Here is a 12,097-nt window from a genome sequence, read left to right on the forward strand (position 1 = left end):
TTCATGTGTAAATTGCGTAAGTCATTTCGTCCATTAGATGGAAAGAGCTGAAAAAGCCCATACATTTTCCAGAGGTGGACAAAGTACACAACTCTATTACTTGAGTAAAAGTAAAAGTACTATTGGTCAAATATTACTCAGTTACAAGTGAAAGTTGTAAAAACAGATTTTTACTTAAGTAAAAGTACAGAAGTATTTGTTTTCAAAAGTACTTAAGTATCAAAAGTAAATTTCCTTTTTTATGCCAACACATAATTTTATTATTGTTGTATAAATGCACATTATGCCATCATGGTTTAAGCCGGTCAGTGATGCTCCATCTGACGTACTAGCATACGACTAACTTAAACTCATTTAAATACTTGTATAAAAGTTACAAAGCTCTTTACAAAGCTGCTGTCACTTTAAGGCCGAATGCACGGATCCAATACACTGTCCTGATATTCTCCAAACTTTACTCTTCTCTTTCTCCCAGACATTTTTTTTTTTTAATATTTTATAAGACATGCATCAAGTGTATGCCAACTAAACTAATCTTGATTTTTCTCTTTTTTTTTTTACACTGAAACACTTTCAAAGTATGGCTATGGGTGCACACACTTGTGCCTAAGAACAGTCTTCTTCCATTTTGCTATGAACTGGTGGATCAGTGTTCAAAAAAACACTGTTGGAAAATGTTTTTGACCATATAAGAGTGATTCCTGATAGACTGTCTGAAACAACATCAACACAAAACCTTTTAAAGAAGGGGGAAAAAAATCATCTACCGACTTTCAGAGCTGCAACAGAAATGTCTTTCGACCTAGATAGAAATATATTGGACTAAAAAGTACGATATTTGTCTCTCAAATGTAGTGAAGTAAAAGTCATAAGTTTCCAGAAAAAAATAATGCTTAAGTAAAGTACAGATACTCAAAAAGTGTACTTAAGTACAGTACTGAAGTAAATGTGCTTAGCTACTGTCCACCTCTGACATTTACCGCCCATAGACAGACCCTCCCCTCGTAGAAATCAGGACAGAAGTGGTTATAGTGGACAAGAGACAGATTTAAACACCAGGTGCAAACAGGAACGTGTCTCCCTCGTCTACCTGTGATCCGATCGACCAAAACGCATCTAAATACCAGCTGTAAACAGGGCTTTAAAGCCACAAAACTCTCTCCAAGGGTCCTCAAGGGTTTGTTGTGAAAAATTGAAGCATTTACTCTTTTTTCAGTTCTTGAAAATAGCTGTGATAAATTATTTAGAGCAGGGCTACACTGCCCACTAAACAGTAAGACTCAACAGTAAGCCTGCAGGAGTGCGGCTCACAGATGGCTGAAGTGGGAAATGATCCTGTTGCCTTGGTGACCTGACAATTATTCGGAGCTTGCTGCCGGCGAGTCCAAAGTCTCACCAGGTCTACACGAGCTATAGGTCTAGATTCTGAGGCCCATTTACAGCCTTCATCCCATCAAGTGGTCAATATGAGATTCAATTAACAGATTCTTACAGTATGCCATAAAACAGCCCAAACAGGTGAAAGAGAGGAGGAAGATAAATGTGTGATAAAACCAGATTTAGAGAACAGATGCAGGGAGGATGCGATGATAACACATCTATTCCGTCTAGAGATGGTAAAGTGAAGAAGAATTCATCACTTTATATAGCCTATTGATTATTCTGGGCTGAATGCTGGAAACCTCACCGCAGGCATCATTCCTCTGAATTATGGCTTCATTATCACGATCACCCGAAGCTTGATGTGTTTTAGGTTAAAATTGAGATGCGTCACTAAAACAAAACTTTTGATTATCCTTTTAAACGTTTTATAAAATATTAATTTGTGTTTGCCCTGCTATACGCACACACACACACACACACACACACAATCTCCCTGGAAGTAACTCACTGTATCAGTTCTGTTAGATACAATAATGTGTATATTAACAAACACATTTATAAAAGCCAAACTGAGAAAATCTAGAAATCTATTACAACTAACAATGAACTGAGAATGTTATAGTACAAAATGAACTATAACATTATTAATTCATTAAAAGGCAGATGTATATTTCAGATTTAGATGCAGATCTAATTTTTCGATATATATTAATATACATATATCTGTTTTTTTGTGTGTAACAGGATATATTATATTTAGTTCTTAATCACATCCAAAATAAAAGTTTGTTTACATAATATATGTGTGTGCGTAATGTGTTTAATTATTATGTATATATAAATACACACACATGCATGCATACATTTAAGAAAAATATGTTATACAAACAAACTATATATTTATAAGATAAATTATACAGACACACACATCTTAAATGTATTCATGCTTGTGTGTGTATTTTATAATATATATACGCACGCACACAGTGTCTCTATATAGGTGTTATTTTATGTCTAATATAGCTATTTTTATGCCTGTATAGCTTTTATTAATTTGATTGTAGTTTTAGTTATTTTAGCACATCATGTAAAACTAAGTAAGAATGAAAAATATTAGCAACTAGTTAAAATAAATCATTTAAATATAATAATAATACATTTTTATGTTTTTAATAAGTATATATATATATATATATATATATATATATATATATATATATATATATATATATATATATATATATATATATATATATATATAGTTGAACTAGTAAAAATAAATCATAATACATTTTTATGTTTTTAATAAGTATATATATATATATATATATATATATATATATATATATATATATATATATATATATATATATATATATATATATATATATATATATATATATATATATATATATATATAGTTGAACTAGTTGAAATAAATGTATAAAGTTTATTATATTTTATTTCAATTGACATTATTTCAAGTAACAAATGATTTTAATGCTTTTATAATTAATATAATATCATATAAAAATCTATATTGTTTAATTTGCATGTGAATGTAGCCATTACAAACTAATGGCAGGTTAAGGATCTGAACACGCTTTGTCGCAAGAATCAGTGTGAGATTAAAGCACAAGTCCAATATTTAATTACCTTTCTGTCATTTGTTTCAGCATGTGCGTCGTCAATATCTCCCTGTAATTAAAATAAATAAAATATGAGAGAATTGGAAAGATGTTTAGGAGATTTGGAGATGTTTGCGCTCATAAATAGAGCAAAATATGACGTTACTCACATCGTGCAGGGGGTATGCCTCTGTGTAAACACCACTGCCGAGCAGACTGCTGATTCCTGCACACACACGTTTGTTTTTGTGACATATGGGGACATTCAATAGGTGTAATGGTTTTTATACTGTACAAACCATATTTTCTATCCCCTTACACTGTCCCTACCCCTAAACCTACCCATCACACACACACACACACACACACACACACACACACACACACACACACACACACACACACACACACACACACACACACACACACACACGAGGTATTTCAAAGTTTGGTTAGCCCCAAACAAACAACGTAAAAGATCTTCGCTGTGAGTATTATACTTACTCTATGGTTAGTTTTAGGTTTATGGTTTGGTTCAGGGTTAATTGCATTTAACTGTAATTATGCATAATTTACTGTTATTACAATAGTAGGTACATGTAACATAAAAATGACTAAATGTTTGGTTACCCTTTATTTTAAGGTGTCATTACAGTGTAAATATACATTTAAGTACTGAGTAATATTGATTAACAAGTACTTACTATAGGGTTTGGTGGATGTAATTATGCATAATTTACTGTTATTACTATGGCAAGGACGCTGTAAAAATAGTGTTACTAAATTTATTACAACATTTTAGCAAACAACATGGTGGATCTTGCAATAGTTAGTCAAGCAAAAGTAATAAGATGAAACTTACCCATGATAAACTTAGCCCGTGTGCATTTTGTTCGTTTTAAAATTTCATACACCTGTTGATGATTAATAAATAGGTTTATAAAGATGATTACAAACAAAGATGATTAGAAATAGCATTCCTGATTGTTGATATTATACTCGAAATACAACTAAAATGACAACAAGATGAGTAAAGTTTGATGCAAACGTTGAAGTTGGCTTGATGAAGCCTTGTCTGAAAGTCTGAAATAGGTTTCACTCAAAGTGGTCAATAAAATGTTAACATGTTCTAACACATTGTTAAAATCTTTGGCACGTTTAATCACAAATTAGCACATTGCTTGCATGATTTAACATGTTTTTGGCATGATTAAACATATTACTAGCATGTTTCTAGCATGAATTAACACATTGCTGGCATGTTTCAACATGTTACTATGATTGGTTTAACACATCGCTAGCATGTTTCAAGTATGATTTAGCATGTTTGCTAACACATTTTAACATTGCTAACATAATTTAACACATTGCTAGCATTTTTCATGTTTCACCATGCATTTAACATGTTGCATGCATGTTTCTAGCATGAATTAACACATTGCTGACATTTTAACATGTTTCTAAAATGATTTAACGTGTGACTTAGTACGGTGTTAGCATGATTTAACACAATGCTATCATGTTTACAAAATTATTTTGCATTACTAACATGTTTTCTAACATGATTTTATATATTAACATTTTGCTAGAATGATTTAATACATTGCTAACAGGTTTCTAGCTTGAATTAGCACATTGGTAATGTGTTGTATACATGACTTAATTTTGCTAGCATGATTTAACATGACTTTAGCATGACATACCATGTTATTAGAATGTTTCTAACATGATTTAACACATTGATAGCATTTTTAATATGTTTCTAGCATGATTCAAACATATTGTTTGCATTTTAACACATTGCTAACATGTTAGAAACATGCTAGCAATTTGTTAAATCATTTTAGAAACATGTTGTTAACATGATTTAGAAAAAATACATGCTCTAACATGCTTCTAGCATTGTTTTTACACATTGATAACATATGTTAGTATGTTGCTTACATGTTTTAAAACGTAGATAGCATGAATTAACTTATCATAGTAACATGTTGCTAGCATGTTTCTAACATGATTGATAACCTGTTTTGATGGCATGTTTTAACACTGCTAACATGTTTTAGCACATTGCTAGCATAAGCAACACATCTAAGAGTCTGAGTTTACTACAAAAAATAGAAAGTTTTGGGCCGCACTAATTTTGCAATTGTGATCTCAGAAGAAGAAGCTAAATTAGTAGATAAGATCAGTCTTTGTCAAGCCAACATAAGATATTAGACGACCAATGTTCTTAATATCATAGATAGCTTTAAGAGACCTAAAAGAGCTAAATAAATAAATACTGCTGACAGAAATCATTCTGAGGATAAACAGTGTTTGAAAAGGCAGCTGACAGATCAAGTGACTGAAATTTTCGTCCATTTTGACGTCAGTGACATTTTGGTGTAGAGAGGCACAGGCCGTTTGCTAATCACATCAGGTCTTAAATCGCCCCTGACTAGACAGGCTTTTCACAAGAGACGGGTACTTACTATTGAGCTCCTGGTTTTGCTGTCAAAGAATGACTTTCTGTCCGATAAATCAAAGCTGTGAAAAGAGACCAAGAGACATTTCATTCACTGGTTTGTGCCTCCCTGTTCAATTTCACAGGCAATAACATACCATGAGTCTATAAAAAAAATGAAGCAATACACTGCCTTTCTGAGGGTTATTACTGGGCATCCTTCATATTTCACTACATTATCTGGACCAGAAATGTGAACGTTTATAACTATCAAGTTTTTGATGACTTCTAAAGGAAAAATAGCATTTGGCAAAACCATCTGTTATGTTTTTCATTCATCCAAGTCTTTGCAGAATGTGAGGAATAGATCATGTACAACAACTAGGGTTGCCAACTTCAGGAAAAGAAATTAAGGGACAATCGTTCAGCACGATTTAACATGTTTCTAACGTGCTTTGACACATTAATAGCATGCTTCATGCATGATTTAACACTTTTTTAAGGGGGGGGGGGGGGTGAAATGCTGTTTCATGCATACTGAGCTTTTTACACTGTTAAAGACTTGGATTCCCATCCTAAACATAGACAAAGTTTCAAAAACTAATGTTGGACGTAGAGTATTTCTGTGTCAAAAATACTCCTTCCGGTTTCTCACAAGTTTCAGAGAGTTTTTTTCGAGTATGGGTCGGCTTGACGTCGATAGAGCGGAAGGTCCTTGTATGGGCCGTACGGGCTCTTCTCCCGGTAGGGTGCGCGCGCGCCTGACTAGAGCGAGAGAGAGGAAATGCACGCCACCCATAAACACTCTCTCAGGTGCAGATCCAGTCCTCCGTGAAGACTTATGACGCGCCGCGCTCCACTTTATTCCTATGGGTGACGTCGGGCGACTTCAACGCTTCAGCACAGCATTCTGGGAAGGCAGCGCTGCATTTGAACCGATTTGAACGCAGAAATAACGGGAAGCTTCACAACATCGCTTCAGTCGCGTCTCAAAGTGGATTTCCACGCCACTGCTGTCACAGCACTTCACCAAATCATTCCAAAGAAGAGTGTTTTTGACGGAGCGGTCCCAGCGACAAAGGTTCGGTCCTGCTTTGGAAGCAGCCGGTGAGTAAAACTGCTTCAAATGTCTCTGCTGTTGGCTACCATCGCGTGAGTAAACATCAGTAAACGACACGATCGTGTGCTTCGTCATTCAAATGCGCTAACGGTTACTCCATTGTTGTTCTGTATAACGTTACACTAGACTCTGACGTGCAAAACCGTTTTGCTTGCTACTTCTAAGGCTTAGTAGCATACAATAGTCCATAAACCGAATCATGTCCTCATAAACTGCGAGTAAAGACACACAAATGTTGACAGGCCACTAAATACAGTCCATACCACAGAGACGGACGTCCTGCTGTTGCCGTTTCTCCTGTTCAATTTATTTCTCCCTCAGATTTGATTGTGGATCATTATCTGTATTAGCTGAGATAGCCATGGGTTTCTCCACGCTTGAGGACGTCACCGCTTTGTTCGCGATCGTCATTCTTTAGCTCCGCCCACACTATACGCCTCCAGGCGCTTGTTTTTTTTCCGGGAAGACTCAGTACAGCCTATATTTCTTTTATAAATTTAATAAAACTAAAGACTTTTCGGAGATATGAAAGATGCAATACTACTCTATAGGTACTCAAGATTGACATGAGATTGACTGAAACTGAGTGTTTCACCCCCCCTTTAAATATTTTAGCATGTTGATATGTTTCTAGAATGATTTAACAAATTGCTTAAATATTTTACCATTCAGATAACATGCTTCTCACATGATTTAACACATTGTTAACATGTTTCTAGCATGATATACCATGTTGGTAACATGCTTCTAACAAGATGTATCACATGGATAGCATACAACAAGGAATTAGCGTATCACCGCAGCACATCGAGCCTCAAATATCACAAATATGCTTTTGCTACACTTAATGGCAAACATTGCACTGGTCTGCTGGACCGAAATAAATAAACAATATTTTGTTGATTAAGCTTATGTATTCAGTCATTATTCAATGGTATACTAAAAATTCATGTGAAAAATTACTTATCATTGTTCTCAGGTCAAATATTTATATGCAATTAAAATGTGATTCATTTTAATGAATTAATTACAAAGCCTCTAATTAATTAGATTCATTTTTTAATCGAGTCCCGGCCCTAATTGATAGCATGTTTTAATATGTTGTTTGCATGATTTAACATATTGATAGCATGTTGCTAAAATTATTCTAGTACAATTGTGGTTCTTTATAAAAATATAAGGGACAAAAAACAAGTGTCACATTTCAGAAACTTTCCCGAAATATTTCCCAAAATACATAAAATTACAAAAATCCTTTTGTCAAACTTGGTCCCTTTGTGGTCAACAGAGACCGAAGCCTTGCAATGTAACTTTTTTTCTCTCTTTTTTCCCCAAGAAAACTAACGCAACTAATTTTTGTTCAATAAAATTTTTATATTATTATTATTTTTTTTTTTTTTTTTTTTTTTTTTTTTAGGGTATTTAATAATACTGTGCAATATTTAAAAAAAGAGCTATTTTTCCCCATTGCAATTTTTTTTCCTAATAAATAATTTGAATTGTTTTTTTAACTAAAGCAGTATTCCATGTTAATATAGAAACAATGCATTTAAAAAAAATTTGAAGGTAGCTTAGTGTCGTCTGGTGGAAGTAATAAAAGAAAAACGTATGTAATGACCTGGTGTGACCACCAGATTCCTATATAGTTATTTATAAAATGCCTTATAAATTCTCTAGTGGTTTTAGACATGCATACATACTTATTTTTATTGAATTGTGGATTTTAATTTACACTTAGACATTGCCAAAGATTACTTTTTGTCAAGTTTAAGATTTTTTTTGTTAAAATGTTGATTTCAGGTGTCATTTTTAGCATGAATTTTACTTCAGTCAAACCGGAACGTCAAGGTCATTTTCTTACACAAACATCAAAATTCAATAAAAATGTACCAAAAATGAACAGATATGCTTGATCACTGCTTAATCTGGGTCTTATCTGATGTTAAAATCAGATCAGACTCTTATTTGAGTCTTTTGGCTCAATTTTACCATATTGTTACAGACACACCCATTAATTTGTGTGTTTAATAGTGTTGTGTGTGTGTGTAAGTGAGTGTGTGTTTGACTGGGTGCATCTGATTTATCTTGTGTAACCTCTTCCTTTCTGTTCATTTTTTTACTGCTTTGTGGCTGAATTATCTTGTGCAAGATATATCAGAAATCATCCTAAACATGAAACGTGAATGACCGCAGACTTACAGATGCCGTTTTTCTCGTGAGAAGGCGTAGGAGAGGTGCTTCTCATCTTCCGTTTGTCTATCCACGACATTAGGTTGCAAAGGTGCAGTGACTTTCTGCATAAACATGTTGACCTTCTCCACAATGCCGCTTCCATGACTGACTTCATATTTCTGAAAATCACATGACAGCACATCTCGTGTGTATAGAATACAATCTCAGGTCACTTTAAAAGACTGAACAACAGATACCTTTATCGTTGGCATTTTGAGCTTCATAAACTCGGCTTCTCGACACAAAACTTCCCAAGGTGCATGTATCTTCACAAACCCTACACCTGGGATTTTAGTCTGGAAAACAAAAATAGACAAACATGGCCTTAGCATATGAACAGAACGCTGATGCTGCACTCATATTACTGTGAATGGAAGAAAGTGAAATGCACAATATGGCGGAATAAGTCCTGCCTTCTAAATTAAAGAGCCAATCGCTGTTGGGTAAAGTCATGCGTTTTGGAAGCTTCAGCTGCCGCACATGCAGAAATGTATGTATGCTGTAATATCATATACAAACATAAATATAATTGCCTCCTTTGCTGCCATAGAGCCAAATTACATGCTACTGTATATTCAACACTCTTCACGATAATTGAACCTTGAGAGTAGGGCTGACCCCTAATAGTTGAAGATTCGATGCATCGATATGCAGGACCGGATTCAACCACTGATCTCATGGTTGAATCTACGTGGATGTTATGAAACGAGGATCATACCATTTTGGCAATACGGGGGTGCTCAATATTAGTGTTATAAAGACGTGTCGCAGGACTCACGACGCTGAGCGATCGCCCCATTAAGGGCACTGAGCTTCGCACCGGACGCGCCACGCCTTTAAAATTCGAACACATATACACCGACGGCGGCATTCGACGCATGCGCCGATTAAATGTACATTTCCCTCAAATCGTTAATGCACATACTGATTTCACCCTGTGCTAAGATACACTCATCATGCAGCTCTTCTGTCAGAAGTCGATTCAAAATTGAGCTCGCGCAGATATAATGTTCACGTCTGCCTGGTGTGAGATCCTGAGAAACGGCGCTGGGCTTCAGTCCGGTGTGCGACCCCCTTCAGGCACGATCGGCTTAAGAACGTGCATATAAACGCACTCAAAGTGTTCTTTTCCTCACTAGGCAGGTATTTTTTAGGTTTATTTATCAAAATGTTCTTTTATATATTTGTGTGATGTTCTGTGTTTCGATCACGGCTTTTAAATGTTATGAGAGAACGGTTCATTTACGAATGTGTAGTGTAGCCTAGTTTTGATCACTTTATTAAAAGTGGTGACTGTGTGCCGTGTGTAAAGTAAAATAAAAATAGTCTGAGCCTCCTGCTGACTAGTGTCCTGCCCTTCCCAACCCGTTTATACCGTTTATTTTTTTTCCGGTCTAGGGTTTACACACACACACAGATGATTCGACTATCGGTCGACCATAGAGAGATTTGAAAATTCTGATTCGAATGTGTAAATCCTTAGTCGGGGACACACCTACTTGAGAGCTGTAATAGTAAAAATGCACTAAAGGTTCGAGTTAAACATGTAATACTCATTTCATATGCAAAGAGGTTAGCCAATCACAGCAGTGGGCGTTTACGCTTGCGTCTCACATCAGCCACAGCCCTTCAAACAGAGCATTCAAATCAGAGGCTAAAAATCAGGGTAGGAAAAATGCCTTGTATTTCTAAATTGTGACAATTTGTGATTTAAAAATCACACTAACATAAGTAAACCCCAGGAAACATTGTAAAATAATGCAGTTACGACGCCTTTAATGAGAGTCTGTAAATGAGTGCCTGAAGGGGGGAAACAAACAAACATTGGAAAACACATCAGAATGTCTGCATATTTTTATTTAAGGATGTTGAGTTGTTAAGCAATTTCTCATCTTTTTTTCCCTTTGTTTCATATAATGTCCCCTAGAAGGCACTCTATGCATATGTTTTCCTTGATTGGTTTACGTTGTTGAAAGCGAAAGTAAAAGTGTGACCGTTCGTTGTGTTTTAGCGTGAAAAGGCAGTTCTGTGTCTATATTAAAGTCAAAACATTAATGATTTTTCTCTCAGCCACCCGAAAGTAACCCGCAATTAACTGGAATGCTATTTTTTATTACTTGGCCCGGCCGAGCCACGTATTATCCGCGGATATAACTGTATTACTAATCCACACATTTTAAGTGCGAGAGCTTGATTAAACACTGGGAGAAGGTTGTGGCAAATAATTCAGGCTTTTAGTTGTGTTGCTCCTAAATTTTTGCTGATGTTCTACCAAGTAAAAAAGAGTAATGTTATAGGAAATGTAACTAGCTTTTTGCGTTTTCTGAAAGAACATGAGTGGTGTTTGCATATGCAAAATGTGCACTGCTTTCTGGCCCACCAGCAAGTCTCGATGATATTCTGATCTCTACATATTGGTTAGTCCTATGGGATTTTTCACACATTTTATTGGACGGTAGGCAATATTCCCACCAGGCATGTAATAGCACAGCTTTTTTCACAAATTGTAGTAGGCACCATTCATGTACGTCAAATTAGCTATAAAATTAAAACAGTATTTATTTCTTGGGTTAGACTAGAGGTTTGTTCAAATTACCCAAAGTATAGAGAGATATATGATGATTGTCAGAATAAGAAAGATAACATAAGAAATAAGCCAACTATTCACGAAATGAACAAACATCCCTTTACAAGAGATAAACACACTTGGACCTGGTTTCACAGACTGCTCAATTATGACATTTAAGTAGCTTTTACAAACACACCTTAGAAAAAACAACAACATACTGAGACTAAATAATGACACTGACATATTTAAGGATAAGTTACTTTCAGTTAAAACAGCTCAAACATGCATTTTAGTCAGGGACTAGACTCAAGCCTTGTCTGTGAAACCAAGGGTTTCTTTCTTCACAAAGGACCTTTTGAGAGAAAATAAATTTAGGAAAAAAAAGAAGAAAAAAAAGAAAAGAAAAAACTCAGGCCTGAAGAGAAGGACTTCTCTTGGTTTTCTGAAGCTGGAGAGAGGGTTATGTAAGATTTGCTTCAAATGACCCACTCTTGTTATAACTCGCATCCCACACACGGGGTCTGACCCAGTCTGTTCAATCCCAGCCGCTGCTTTCAGTGAACAACAACACAAACAGGTATTTCTACTTTTAAGCTACACTATATACACAAGTATTTATAAGCCTAATTCAACCACAATTAAATTAGAAATGACAGCTTGACATCCGAGGCAAATACGTCCTGTAACACTGACGTGAGTCAACTCGTCTGTCTCTGGAAAGC

General features: G+C 35.2%; 1 protein-coding gene across 4 annotated transcripts in view; it reads right to left on the bottom strand.

Moving 5' to 3' along the window:
* The window catches only part of ano1a (anoctamin 1, calcium activated chloride channel a), a 71,753-nt gene that overhangs the window by 36,048 nt on the left and 23,608 nt on the right, over positions 1-12,097 (bottom strand). For all 4 annotated transcript variants that reach the window (XM_067456245.1, XM_067456313.1, XM_067456156.1 and 1 more), the window contains exons 4-9: positions 9,004-9,102; positions 8,774-8,925; positions 5,483-5,537; positions 3,874-3,925; positions 3,182-3,237; positions 3,040-3,081 (exon numbers count right to left, since the gene is read on the bottom strand). In XM_067456245.1, the coding sequence (XP_067312346.1) occupies positions 3,040-3,081; positions 3,182-3,237; positions 3,874-3,925; positions 5,483-5,537; positions 8,774-8,925; positions 9,004-9,102 (456 nt within the window). The remainder of the gene's footprint in view (positions 1-3,039; positions 3,082-3,181; positions 3,238-3,873; positions 3,926-5,482; positions 5,538-8,773; positions 8,926-9,003; positions 9,103-12,097) is intronic.

Source organism: Pseudorasbora parva, chromosome 1, assembly GCF_024679245.1.
Source record: "Pseudorasbora parva isolate DD20220531a chromosome 1, ASM2467924v1, whole genome shotgun sequence".
NCBI classification, from domain to species: domain Eukaryota; kingdom Metazoa; phylum Chordata; class Actinopteri; order Cypriniformes; family Gobionidae; genus Pseudorasbora; species Pseudorasbora parva.